Raw genomic sequence first — 12,660 nt, 5'->3', positions numbered from 1 at the left:
GTCTGTATCTGACTTAGATCAGAGTAGTATCCTGTAAAATACTCATATAAATTCTAGAGCTGACTGCTTTTGTTGACAAAAGCATGTGGTATTACACTTCAATGTGTTAAATTCACTTGTGAAGTCTTAAGGATTAGCAAAAGCTGCTGAACATGGGTAGTTTGAGTCAGTTCTATTACTGATAATGATTTTCTCAATAACAGCAATGACATGTTTAGCATATGAAGTACGGTTTTTAGCGTTCTCACTGAACACCAATATCTAAAGGGCAGTATCTTTAATCAACTCCCTGATACTTCTGGGCAACAGAATTTCAATGGCTAAATGCCTACCCTTGAATGAGTGGCAGGTACTGTCTCAGCAGCAGGTATCGGAGATTCTTTTAGAGCATTCTGGTTGTGAGTACTGGGATGAGAACCAAGACCTGCAGAAGCAGGACTGTTTAACTGAACTTAATAACTCTGAACACCTTGGTTTGGGGATTTTTTTTTCCTAATTTTTTTTTTTCTTTCATTCAGGATAGTAATAATTTTGTGGTAGTTCCAGGGTGTTTTGGATAGTAATAATTTTGTTGTAATTCCAGTGTGTTTCTCTTGAAAACTGTCTTGTTTAATTGTTGGTTAAGCTGCTTGTATCATGAAAACTAGTGGCAGTGCTTAGGTAACTGCCAAGATTATAGTGAAAATGGAATGTCCAGGTCATATGCTGCTGGAAATACAGCAAGCACCATCATTCTTCCACTTAGTTTCTGTGAACTGGCTGCTTAACTCAACAGAAACAATATGCCTCATCCCTTTAGTTTTCTTTGGATTCTTCTCCTGAGGGCCTGTGATGAAAAGAAGGTGCTCATAACTGTCTTTACTAGCTGTCAATAGGAAGAGTTCATTATTCTGTTTTCACTTGTTAATCAAATCCACACCATACTTCGACAAAATTTACCTCAGCTCTGTATGGCATCACTGTGTAGGAGAATTCATCAGAAGCTGGATTTTTCCAGCAATCATAGAATCAACCAGGTTGGAAGAGACCTCCAAGATCATCCAGTCCAACCTATCACCCAGCCCTATCCAATCAACTAGACCATGGCACTAAGTGCCTCATCCAGGCTTTTCTTGAAGATCTCCAAGGACAGTGACTTCGCCACCTCCACAGGCAGCCAATTCCAACAGCAAATTACTCTCTCTGTGAAGAACTTCTTCCTAATACCCAGCCTGAAGCTCCCCTGGCACAACTTGAGACTGTGTCCCCTTGTTCTGGTACTGGTTGCCTGGGAGAACAGACAACCCCCCCATCTAGCTACAACCTCCCTTCAGGTAGCTGTAGACAGCAATGAGGTCTCCCCTGAGCCACCTCCTCTTCAGGCCAAACAACCCCAGCTCCCTCAGCCTCTCCTCACAGGGCTTGTGCTCCAGGCCCCTCACCAGTTTTGTCACCCTTCTCTGGACACATTCCAGTACCTCAACGTCTCTCTTGAACTGAGGGATCCAGAACTGGACACAGTACTCAAGGTGTGGCCTGACCAGTGCTGAGTACAGGGGAAGAATAACCTCCCTTGTCCTGCTGGCCACACCACTCCTGATACAGGCCATAATGCCATTTGCCTCCCAGGCCACCTGGGCACACTGCTGGCTCATGTTTGGCCTACTGTCTACCAGCACCCCCGGGTCCCACTCTCCAGCCACTCTATCCCCAGCCTATAGTGCCGCTTGGGGTTGTTGTGGCCAAAGCAAGCCAAGCAGGAAAATTCTTGCACTTGTCTATAGTATGAACCTATCTCAAATAAAATGAATTAATAGTTTCTTCCCACTCTCTTGCTTATTTCAAATCAACTTCCACATCATTCCTTTGCTTTGGACCCATACATGACACTTCTTCAGTCATAACCTAATAGATATGTCCCCGTATAGTAACTTATGACAATTCTCTTAATGTGGATAGCCAGAAGAATATGCACTCAGCAATAGAAAGGTGATGAAATCCTATGATATATAACTAACTTCTGGTTTAATTTTTGTGCTGATGATCATAAATGTTTCTATTTTAGATGTATACAGAATCTGCAGTTCTGCCATCAAATTATGTATCTATATATAGTTATTTTTAAAATCTTGTTAAGGTCTAAGTAGGTAAAAAAATTGTCACTTACCTCAAGCAAGAATGTACCAATTGAAACCTTTCTATTTTATCAGTGAGATTTGCATCAAGGCAGGTCATAGCTTTATAGATGTTCTTAGTAAGTAAACAAAAGTGAATCAAATCCCTGTTGTGTGGACTAGATCAGGAACAAAAATGCTGCTTACTGTTTACAGTTCCCTAGACTGTCCTTTTAACCAGGATTCATATGCTTTACTAGTTTAGGATGCACTTCTGTTTTGTATCTTACTGCATTACACACTGTATCAACAATGTTAGAAGCAAAATATTTAAAGATATGTAAATCACAGGAAGAAAAGTAGAAAAGAACCAAAACCATTTGTGAAGCTTTGGTGCAATTAATTACATTTAAAATAAAAATTTAGTTTAAATTAATTTATCTCTAACATGAATCACGGAATGGCTGAGAGTGGAAGGGACCTCTGGAAGACATTTTGTCCAACCTCCCTGCTTGAGCAGGGCCACCAACAGTTGGTTGCCCAGGACCATGTCTGGACTGTTTTTTAATAGACTCTGCAACATACGAAAATGTATGAGCTAAAATTAATTCCATGCAATACAGTTAGATTTCTAAACACAAGACAGAGAATGAAATTTTGTCACATCCTCTTTTTGTTCTGTGGATACTGAGTTTTTGTACACATTCTCTTCATATAAGTCAAAATAAAAATACAGTAAGAGAGCTCTGAAGTGTGTTAATAGAGAATAATAAACTTGTCTCAATTACAAATACAAGAAAATAAATTTACCAACCAAATCTATTTCAATGTATAATAATGTGGAATAAAGCCCAACTATGTCCCATCTGAAGTTTAGAAGAGAAGATATTCTGAAGGCTATCCACATGATTTACTAGCAATGGTAGTCCTCAGCTTTCTATGCTACTTAGATACCTAAATTAGGAGGATCTTTTCCTGTGAGTCTATGCAAGTGTAATAAATGAAGCTTTTGCCAGGAACGAAGCTCCAGTAGTTTTGTTTAAACCTGATTCTCCAGCTGGAAGCCAGAAAATAATTCCAAAGCCCAAACTGAAATGAGTTATTCATAAAACAGTGCCTTATTTGGCGGGGAGGAAGAAATGTGGATGGGAGACAGGATGTGGGGGCTTTGCTTGGCCTAGGCAAATACTTTGCTTATCATACTTAGAAAGTTAGAGAAGCTTAGCTAATAAAAAGATCATTTGCTGTACTGTAAAACTAGTATTTATTTAGTAACAGCTCTTGCAAATAGAGGATCTTATGGTCTATCTTACTTTAAAAAAATATGCTCTAGTCTCTCAAATTTTGTCTGGGATTTTTTAGATTGAAGCATCAAAAAAGTAAAGGTCTGTCTTTTCTCCTTTCTCTTTTCCCAGACACTAAAGCCATGGAACAATCTTAAATGTATTACAAAGCCTAAAATGCCTTCTTTCTACTCTAGAAGCCTTATGTATAAAGCTATTATCATTTTAATTCTTTACAGGTATAGGGCAAATGGAAGTAAATTCAATACTGCTACACAGAGGTCACTTAATGCTCTTATTAGCTATGAACTCTTCTGTTTAATCAAAATTTGCTTATATATGGCACTTTGAACCTCTTGGACCAGCTTCTGGGGTGTAGTTTCAGAGATTAGTATCTTAGTTCCTTATTTTCTTCTATGATGGCCTATGAATTTAAGCACTTAAGGGCTACACTTCTGAAGTATTGCATTCAGGAGAAGGAGGTATGATGTTCCATGAGGTTCCACTTCAAACTGGTGGGGTGGGTTGGTTGGTTTGTTTGTTTTTTAGGGTTTTGATCAGTACCAATCAAGTTTAAAATTTATTTAGGAATAATTTATAAAAATGAACACCTCAAGAAGTTAGTTACTTCTGCTGTATTTTTCATCCAGCATCTTTGAGGTTCTTTTCTTTCCTAGGCATAAGGTATTGACTTGTCAATGAGTGTTCCAATGTCACATCCATGCAACTTGATCATAATACAAAAATAAAATGACATCACGAAGTACTTCACCCTACAAAGAATGTATGCTGGTTTTAATTTTAAATTCATGGATTTGTTTTGGAGGTTATGTAAAACTGATTCCTCTGAGGGGTAAAATTTTAGCTCAGAAGAAAATCAATGACAACTTTGCTGGTGACTTCAACTCAAAGTACCATAATTATGTTTAATAGAAATTAATCCAACTGCTTACTTGATCTTTGGTTTTTGATGAAGAAGAGCTTTAGTCTCTCTTTAAATGTGTTTTCATTCATGTAGAATTCAACTTGCACCCTGAAATACAAAAGGAAGTATTAGAATTTACTATGAAAGACAAATCACTTTTTCCAATATAATTTGTTTCCCGAAACATCTGTTACTCATGTAGAGCACATAGGGGAACATAGAGTGTTCAGCCAAAAGCTACCTTGGATTTGAATGACTAATGTTAAAAGAATAAGAAACAAAATAAGAACAACAAACAAAATACAAACAAACCTTACTTAGTTTATCCCTTTACAAGCAGAATCATTTCCATATTATTTGGGCACTCTACACTGCAAAATCAGAAGCAGCTACATTTTTGGTGTTTTCACTGGAACACTAGTCTTATCTCTACATCTCTGCAATAATGATTTCCTTGACACTCAGGCTGAACCTTCCATCTCAGTTTATCTTCCTTCCTGTAACATTGTCATTTTAATGATTCCTCTTTTCTTCTATCTTGTTCGTACCTCTGTTAAATGTTCACTTGCATGTGTTCACCTTTACTAAGATGCTCTTGCACCAAACCAGCCACCCTCTGAACTTTCCCTTTGCCACAACAAAATAGAGACCTAAAATCAAAATTATATTGCAATCATGTAATATTCTACAGAAAACTCCTCTTTGTGATTAAAGCACAGTAACATTTTTATTCCCCTCCCTTCTACCCAGATTTGCCACGGTGTATTTCATGTTTCTATCCCTCAACTCAGTCTGAGTACAACTCATGCAAAAGCTCTACAGAAGAGAGGAAAAAAAGAATCATTGGAGGGGCTTGGCAAGGGAAAAGGAAAGTGCACATTAGCAGAAAAACTTAGGTGCTTGTAGAGCTGCATAGGCAGAGAGCTTGCTGTAGGATGAGTGCAGTATTAGTTCCACTTCCCCTGAAGGCCCTGATCTACCCAACTGGATCTCCCTCAACAGCAATCCCACATCTCCTCCAGCAATGAAGTGTTATTCCAGAACAATTTCTGTGCCTTCCTGAGAAATCAGTGCTCAATTTGAGAACTGTTCTACCATTGCTAAAGTGATACCAAAAGCAAATTAATGCCTTCTCATTTTCTCTGTATACCCTCAGGTGTTGCAAAATTACATACACATATATTGCCTATATATACTGTCAACTTTTTTCCAAGTACAATCCTGGCCATAGTTTTTCCCTTCTTGCTTGCTGAAACATTTTTTTTTTGTGTGTATAATTTAATGCTATCTATAGTCTTTTTATTCCCTTCAAATATTTGTCTAATACCATGTATCTATGCACACTCCTGGTTGTGGAGGATGATTTAGCTATGTGCCCAGAATGGCTGGCATTTCAGGGAATGTGATTTTTTTTTCATGCTTGCTTACTTGTGACCAGAAGTTTAGGCATATCACTTTGTAGGACAGGGTCAGCATGTCATAAAAAGAAAAGCTCTCTGACTCACTCAGTGAGGTCAGCTAATTTTAGCTAGGTACTTGGCTTTGGTGTGGTTTGTTGTAGTGTTGCTTGTAGAATGGATAATTATACTGCTTCCTATTCAGAGGTAGCAAAAACAGAACCTTATTTGTAAGAACTGAGCTCTGTAACTTACAGAAGTTCTAATTTATTTCTGTGCAATGATGCATTTGACACAGTGGCAAGAGCAACTCCTACCCTAGACCATCTTTTCTGCCCTTTCTGGCTCCACCTCTTTTGTGGTAAAAGCTTCAAGCAGTTGGAATTAAACAGGAGGAACCCACCTGCCCTCTGCCTTTTAAACAAGGAGTAGCTGCAGCTGCAGTATCACGGAAACTGCCACCCAACCAGCGTAAAAGCCCATCAGATGAAGAACAACTTGTTTCTTGGTCTTTTTTGAGCTTAAGCTGTGTTTTGTGCCATTCAATACTGTTAAGAATTGTTGCCCTTAACACAGGTACAACTTAGACAGTTGATAACCTTAAGGCAAGCTACAGAAGCATGTCCAGGAGCTAACTAGTGGGTGAGCAGGTCTTGGGAGGGCTGAGCTCTGCTTCTGTTCTTTACTGCACATTTCCCAAGGTACTTGCTATTAATGCAGTGACAGACTTAGTGAGAAACATTTCCCATGATTTGACAGCTGCCACACACTAAGTGTATATACTTAATGTTCAAGGACATACTTCAGGATGTAAACAAAGTGGTGCAAATTACTGAAGTATGGGATGTTACTGAAAAAGTGCACAGAATCAGTGATCTTTTATACACATTTTAAACTAATCTCAGATTTTTAGGTAAGAAAATTACAGTAGTCACTTACCGTGAAAGAACAACATGTTAACAGTAAGCCATGATTTAATGATAATGAGGAAAGAGGATGTGGGAGCTAATCACCTTCCTATCACTAGCATTATGAATTGCTCTGATAGCCTTCTAACAGCTGTCTGCTTCTCTTTCCTTAGCAACCTGTGCTCACAGCAGACTGGGATTCCACACTGCAGTAGTTTCCATGGCAAAATGGATTACAAATGCCACTAACACCACTTCTGTGGTTCAATTCCTCCTTCTCCTTCCCATGACTTTTCTTAAGTTTAAGCAGAAACTATATTGGCCTTCTACATTTGCAGGAAATGTATCATCAGTGTCTATAATCAATGCAGGTTTTTCATGATACTCTGGCTACTGGACAGAGAATATCCCACTTGGTTCCTTAAAGGTTAAGATAAGAATGAATGGCTGAAGGAGCCAGAGTAAGGCAGGGGTAAGAACAGAAACCTCCAGATACTGTTCCTTCTCAACATTCCACTTTTTAATCTCTTAACGATTACTTGAACTTGTTTTAATCTTTTAATGTTTACAATTTTACATCAAGTATTTGCTCTTTTCTCTATTTTTTGCACTACGAAATGTGACCTAGAAAAGGAGTATTTCAGAAACTCAACACGAATTCTGAACCTCACTTCTAATATTAAGATCAGCTAGCAGTAACTGTAGTGAAGGGCTTGGACAAGCTTTGTCTGGACTTCAGTACAAAGCAGTAAGGCAGTTTCAAGTGAGTGAAATTCATTGGCACATACTTATATAAACTTGGTTATTCTGTTGCAGGGTAAGTATTAACTGTAGTTTCATTCCAAACAAATGGTTTTGATAAAATGGCACTCGTGGGTAATACTGCATGTGTACACAGATCTGGACTATGGAATAGGTCTGGGTTTGTTCCCTATTTCTAGTGTTAGTAACTTAAAAGTGTATTTTAAAACAGTTTCTGCTTCATCATTTTTATCTTCCTGTAAAGACAGTTGCAGTTCAGTCCATCTTAACAAAGAGGAAATCAAGCTGAAGGATTAAAATGCGATTCCTTGACAAAGGTTACTGGGACAGAAATGTTTCTGTACACGGTCAATTGCTTCTGACTTTTTCCACGTCTGTTAAGCATGAAAAGCTGCTTTTGCAAGTCAAAGAACAGGACTTAGGCTTTACTCACTCTTGCTTCAATTTTACTGAAAATGCACAAGTAGGTGGTTGAAACACCTGTGGCAAAGCCCAAGCAAAGTTCTAGGATTCTCTTAAAAACCTGCTTCTTCAATACCATTAACAGCAGTCTTCCCTAGCTTAAAGCCAAAGAACAGTGGTATCAGTGGAATCTTTCAAATTGTAAAAAGCATCTTAAACACCCAAAGTGTACAAGTATACACTGCACTCTTCCAATTCAGTCATGATGTAATCTGAGTAGTAGGCTTTAATGTAATACGAAGTGTAGTAGGAAAATTAAGTCATGCCAGGGACACCAATGCAAAGCACTTCTTAGGGCTGTAAATCACTGTGACCAATCTGTCTGCACTCTGGGTACTTAACTAATTTTGTCTGTGCCTTCCCACTGCTATTTACAATGTCATTCTAATTCCACAGCCACACTTTGCTATAGTAACACTACATGTCTGCTAGGAGCTGTAAATGTTTATGCTTACTACTACTTGATGTTGGAATCATGAAAAGATACTAAATGTACAAATGGGGACAACCTGAAGAAAACCACATTCATTTATTTAAATTCATATTTATGTGAGGGGACATCACAAATTTTACTACAAAAGAGCCATGTAATAGAGATACTTCCTCCCCCCGCCTTGGGATTTGCCAATAGAATACATTTAAAATCCTATTAGGTTTTCTGCTCAAAATCTGTAACAATTTCAAAGCCATAGCCTAAAACATGTAGGGTGTAAATAGGTGCTTAAAAATCAAGTACTCAAAGTACTAAAGCGACCTTGGATGAAAGAAGGCTCTGGGGGGACCTTATGGCAGACCTCCAGTACCTGAAGGGGGCCTACAAGAAAGCTGAGGCAAGACTTTTTACAAGGGCTTGTGATAGGACAAGAGGGAATGGATTGAAGCTTGAGGAGAGTAGAATTAGACTAGATGTAAGGAAGAAATCCTTTACAGTAAGAAACAGATTGTCCAGGGAAGTTGTGGATGCCCTCTCCTTGGAGGTGTTCAAGACCAGCTTGGAGAAGGCCTTGAGTAACCTGGTCTCTCAGAAGGTGTTCCTGCCCATGGCAAGGAGGTTGGAATCAGATGATTTTTAAGGTCCTTTCCAAACCAAACCATTCTGTAATTCTACTGTCAAAGCTTAGTTTACTGGGGGGAGGGGGGGGGAAGGCATTATTTTCTTACAGCAGGTATTAAAAGATTAGTGTATTTTAATGAGTCTTAGGCAGCAGTCCTCTTCTTCCTATGTTTTGCAAAATCTGAAATACTCCAAACTCTGACTTGTTCAGAGCTTCATTTGATTTTACAGGTGTCCACTTGTTCCATCAGTACCAATGTGACAGATCAAGAAAGAAATGGCAGTACAATCAGTACTTTTTCCATTACTGGCTCTTAACCTGGGGAGGCCTTTTTATTTGTTTTGGCAGGAAATGAGTCATCAGTTGAATAGGTCATGATGAACACTGAACATGTAAAGTTATGTGTTTTTCCATTTCCTCTCCATGGGGAATGACAGCACCCTGAAACAAATGGTAGTAATTGGGGGAAGCAGCGTGCTTATCTCCTCTCACTTACTGGAAACAGGAAAGATGTTATTTCTTTGTGACCTTCTAAATAGTGAATCTCAGATAATCTACCTGGTGAAGATTTTTCTGGACACACCTACATTCACTTGATTATGTAATTAGATGATGTTGTAAGTAATGGATTTATAGAGATTAGTTGTTATCAGAGTCACTGTAAAAATTCTCTGTATTAATGAAGACAGAATAGAATCATAGAATGGTCTGGGCCAGAAGGGACCTCCTAAGGTCATCCAGTCTGACTCCCTTCAGTCACAGCAGGGACATTCCCAACTAGATCAGGTTGCCCAGGGTCTTGTCAAGCCTCACCTTGAATTTCTCAAAGAGAAGGAGCCTCAACCACCTCCCTGGGCAACTTGTTCTAGTGTTCCACCACCCTCATAGGAATATTTTTTTTTTAATTGATATTCAAACTAAATCTGCCCTTCTCTAGTTTGAAGTCATTGCCTCTCACCCTGTCACTGCAGGCCTTTGTAAACAGCCTCTCCCCATCCTTCCTATAGGCCCCCTTAAGGTACTGGAAGGCTGCTATTAGGCCTCCCTGGAGCCTCCTTTTTTCAGGCATGAACTGAGTTCAGCTTAATCATAAGTTACAGAACAATGAAGAAGTAACCTGGTAGCTTAGAACTGTATGTGTTTCTAAACATTTTTTTTTAATTTTATTTTTTTTACTGTATCTTTCCACTAAGTGCTGCTTGTTTCAACCAAAACTAAGCCAGGACAGCCATCATAAAATTGGCCAAACCAAATTTTCCAAGTTGCACAAAGTGAAAATTTGCAGCTGCAACCATAACAAAATATTTTCTATGTAAAAGCAAACTTTTTCTTTACTTATTGTTTTCAAAAGCCAAAATGCTAAGAATTTCAGCCCTTAATTAAAATTTTATTCCTTACAATTGAAGTAGTATGGAGTGTATCTACATTTTAATGTATATAAATACAAAAATATTTTAAAGTCTCATCGTGAGCCTGCTTCATGTTCCTTTTTACGATCAGCTGGCCTCAGTTACGTAAAACTGCCTTTGTTAAACCTATAAAGGCTCATGGCAGCAATTTAATGTTACAATAAGAGTGATCACAGTACATTAGAGGTTGGAAGGGATCTCCACAGATCGAGTCCAACCCCCTGCCAAAGCAGGATCACCCAGGGTAGTCTGCACAGGAATGCATCCAGGCAAGATTTGAAAGTCTCCAGAGAAGGAGACTCCACAACCCCTGGACAGCCTGTTCCAGTGCTCTGTCACCCTCGCTGTAAAGAAGCTGAGGTGAAGCCTTCTATGTTCAAGTTTGCATCCATTGTTCTTTGTCTTATTACTGTGCACCACAAAAAAGAGGCTGGCCCCCATCCACTTGACACCCACCCCTCAGATATTTATAGATATTGATCAGATGTGAAATAACATTTTTCAAACATTTCCATTCCTTTGAAGGGAAAGATTTTTGTTATAGAAGACTGTTACCAAGTGACTGAGACTCAGTGGTGGATAATATTCATGATTTTCAATCAATTAATAATACTTTTTTTAAAAACAAAAATCTCTCGTACACAAACAGTCATACAAATCTTAAAAAGAAATAATCTTCTCAGTCCTGCACTCATGAAAACCAGTAACAAATTCACCACTGAAGTAATGGTGCAGCAATAAAAAATAAATCTGCAATCTGAATTCTTTGTCATTAAAGACTTTTCTTTAAAAACCCAACACATAACATACTATGAAGTTCTACTATGGGGAGAAGAAATCTCAGAGCAATATCCCTCTCCATTTTAGTGGCCCTCCAAATACCACGCACTTGACTTTCTACTGCAAATACACTTTCCTATTGCAAATCTATTGCCTAAGGTTAGAAAGGTAATAAATATGAATTATGCATTAAGAAATAGTGCACTTTCAAGCTGAATTTTGCAAGGAAGATTCAAGTTTGGTAAAACTCTTCTTACTCTTTCTGTGTCCTCAGCCCCTTCCCTCCCCACCACCAAGGGTGGCAAACCATTCATATTTCGAAGTGAACTTCCTGCATGTGAAAATAGCTCTTTTTAACCTCCAGGCAAAAATACTTCACATGTAGGTAATATATAGCACAGAGTTACAGCAATAAAAATCCATTATGCAAGGCTTTTTAATGGCTAATTCTCAATACTAGGGAACTCTAAGGAATACAGTGTGTTTCACGAGTTTGATTCCAGATACTGCTCAGCTGGTTATGACTGTGTCAATCACCCATACCTGAATAGAAAAAATGTATGTTGTTTTTTTCATAACATTGGCAACTCCTTGTGAAAGAGAGACTTGAAACAAGCTTGTTGAGTATCAAGCACACTGTGGTAACACTGTCAGCATGGATATATTAGTGTGTTAGGAGTGTGTTAGCCTGGAGAAGAGAAGGATCAGAGGTGACCTCATTGCCCTCTACAACTACCTGAAAGGTGGTTGTAGACAGGAGGGGGTTGGTCTCTTCTCCCAGGCAACCAGCACCAGAACAAGGGGACACAGTCTCAAGTTGTGCCAGGGGAGGTTTAGACTCGAGGTGAGGAAAAAGTTCTTCACTGAGCGAGTCATTCGTCATTGGAATGGGCTGCCCAGGGAGGTGGTGGAGTCGCCGTCCCTGGAGGTGTTCAAGGGGAGATTGGACGTGGCACTTGGTGCCATGATCTAGTTGTGAGGTCTGTTGGAACAGGTTGGACTTGATGATCCTTGGGGTCTCTTCCAACCTTAGTTACTGTGATACTGTGAAAAGACAGAGTATCCCATTACAAGCTACCATATTTATTTTTTTAAGTTCAAATTTTATTCTCTGTTTACCAGGACAATTTGTCTGTTGCTTTCCTGAAACTATTTTTCTATAGCAGTTTTTCTCTTTTCCACAGTTAAGTTTTGTTTCAAGAGAAAAGTTGCTTTGCTATGAAAGGTGACAGCTGGTGATTCGTAATTAATGAAGTGCAGTAGCAGGACAACTGCATGTACTCATCACCTGTTCTGAACAAAAGTTAGATGATAGATCCTTCACCTGGTGGTCTATTTGCTAAATCTATCCTCTCTGTGATGGGTATATGCAGGGTCAAGCAGCTTGCCTGAGTATCCCACACACATTGTATGAATGAATTAGAAATTACTCTTCTTAGAATAACAACATGACTGAAGTTGTTGATTTGAAATTTAACGATATTTCCTACTATAGTTTTTTAATGCTAATCATTCCAAGCCTTCTGGTTGAAGGTATTTATTCATGTTTCCCAAACTTCTGTCTGTTGTAACATTGCCAGTTAATT

The 12,660-nt window shown here is 38.8% G+C and overlaps 1 protein-coding gene across 2 annotated transcripts in view; it reads right to left on the bottom strand.

Annotated features, from left to right (window-relative positions):
• The window catches only part of KCNT2 (potassium sodium-activated channel subfamily T member 2), a 124,287-nt gene that overhangs the window by 84,576 nt on the left and 27,051 nt on the right, over positions 1-12,660 (bottom strand). For both annotated transcript variants that reach the window (XM_054165143.1, XM_054165142.1), the window contains exon 2: positions 4,330-4,409. In XM_054165143.1, coding sequence (XP_054021118.1) covers positions 4,330-4,409 — 80 coding nt within the window. The remainder of the gene's footprint in view (positions 1-4,329; positions 4,410-12,660) is intronic.

Source organism: Dryobates pubescens, chromosome 11 (genome assembly GCF_014839835.1).
Source record: "Dryobates pubescens isolate bDryPub1 chromosome 11, bDryPub1.pri, whole genome shotgun sequence".
Classification (NCBI taxonomy): domain Eukaryota; kingdom Metazoa; phylum Chordata; class Aves; order Piciformes; family Picidae; genus Dryobates; species Dryobates pubescens.
Note: the sequence above shows the minus strand (reverse complement) of the source record. Positions and strands in the feature narration are given on the sequence as shown.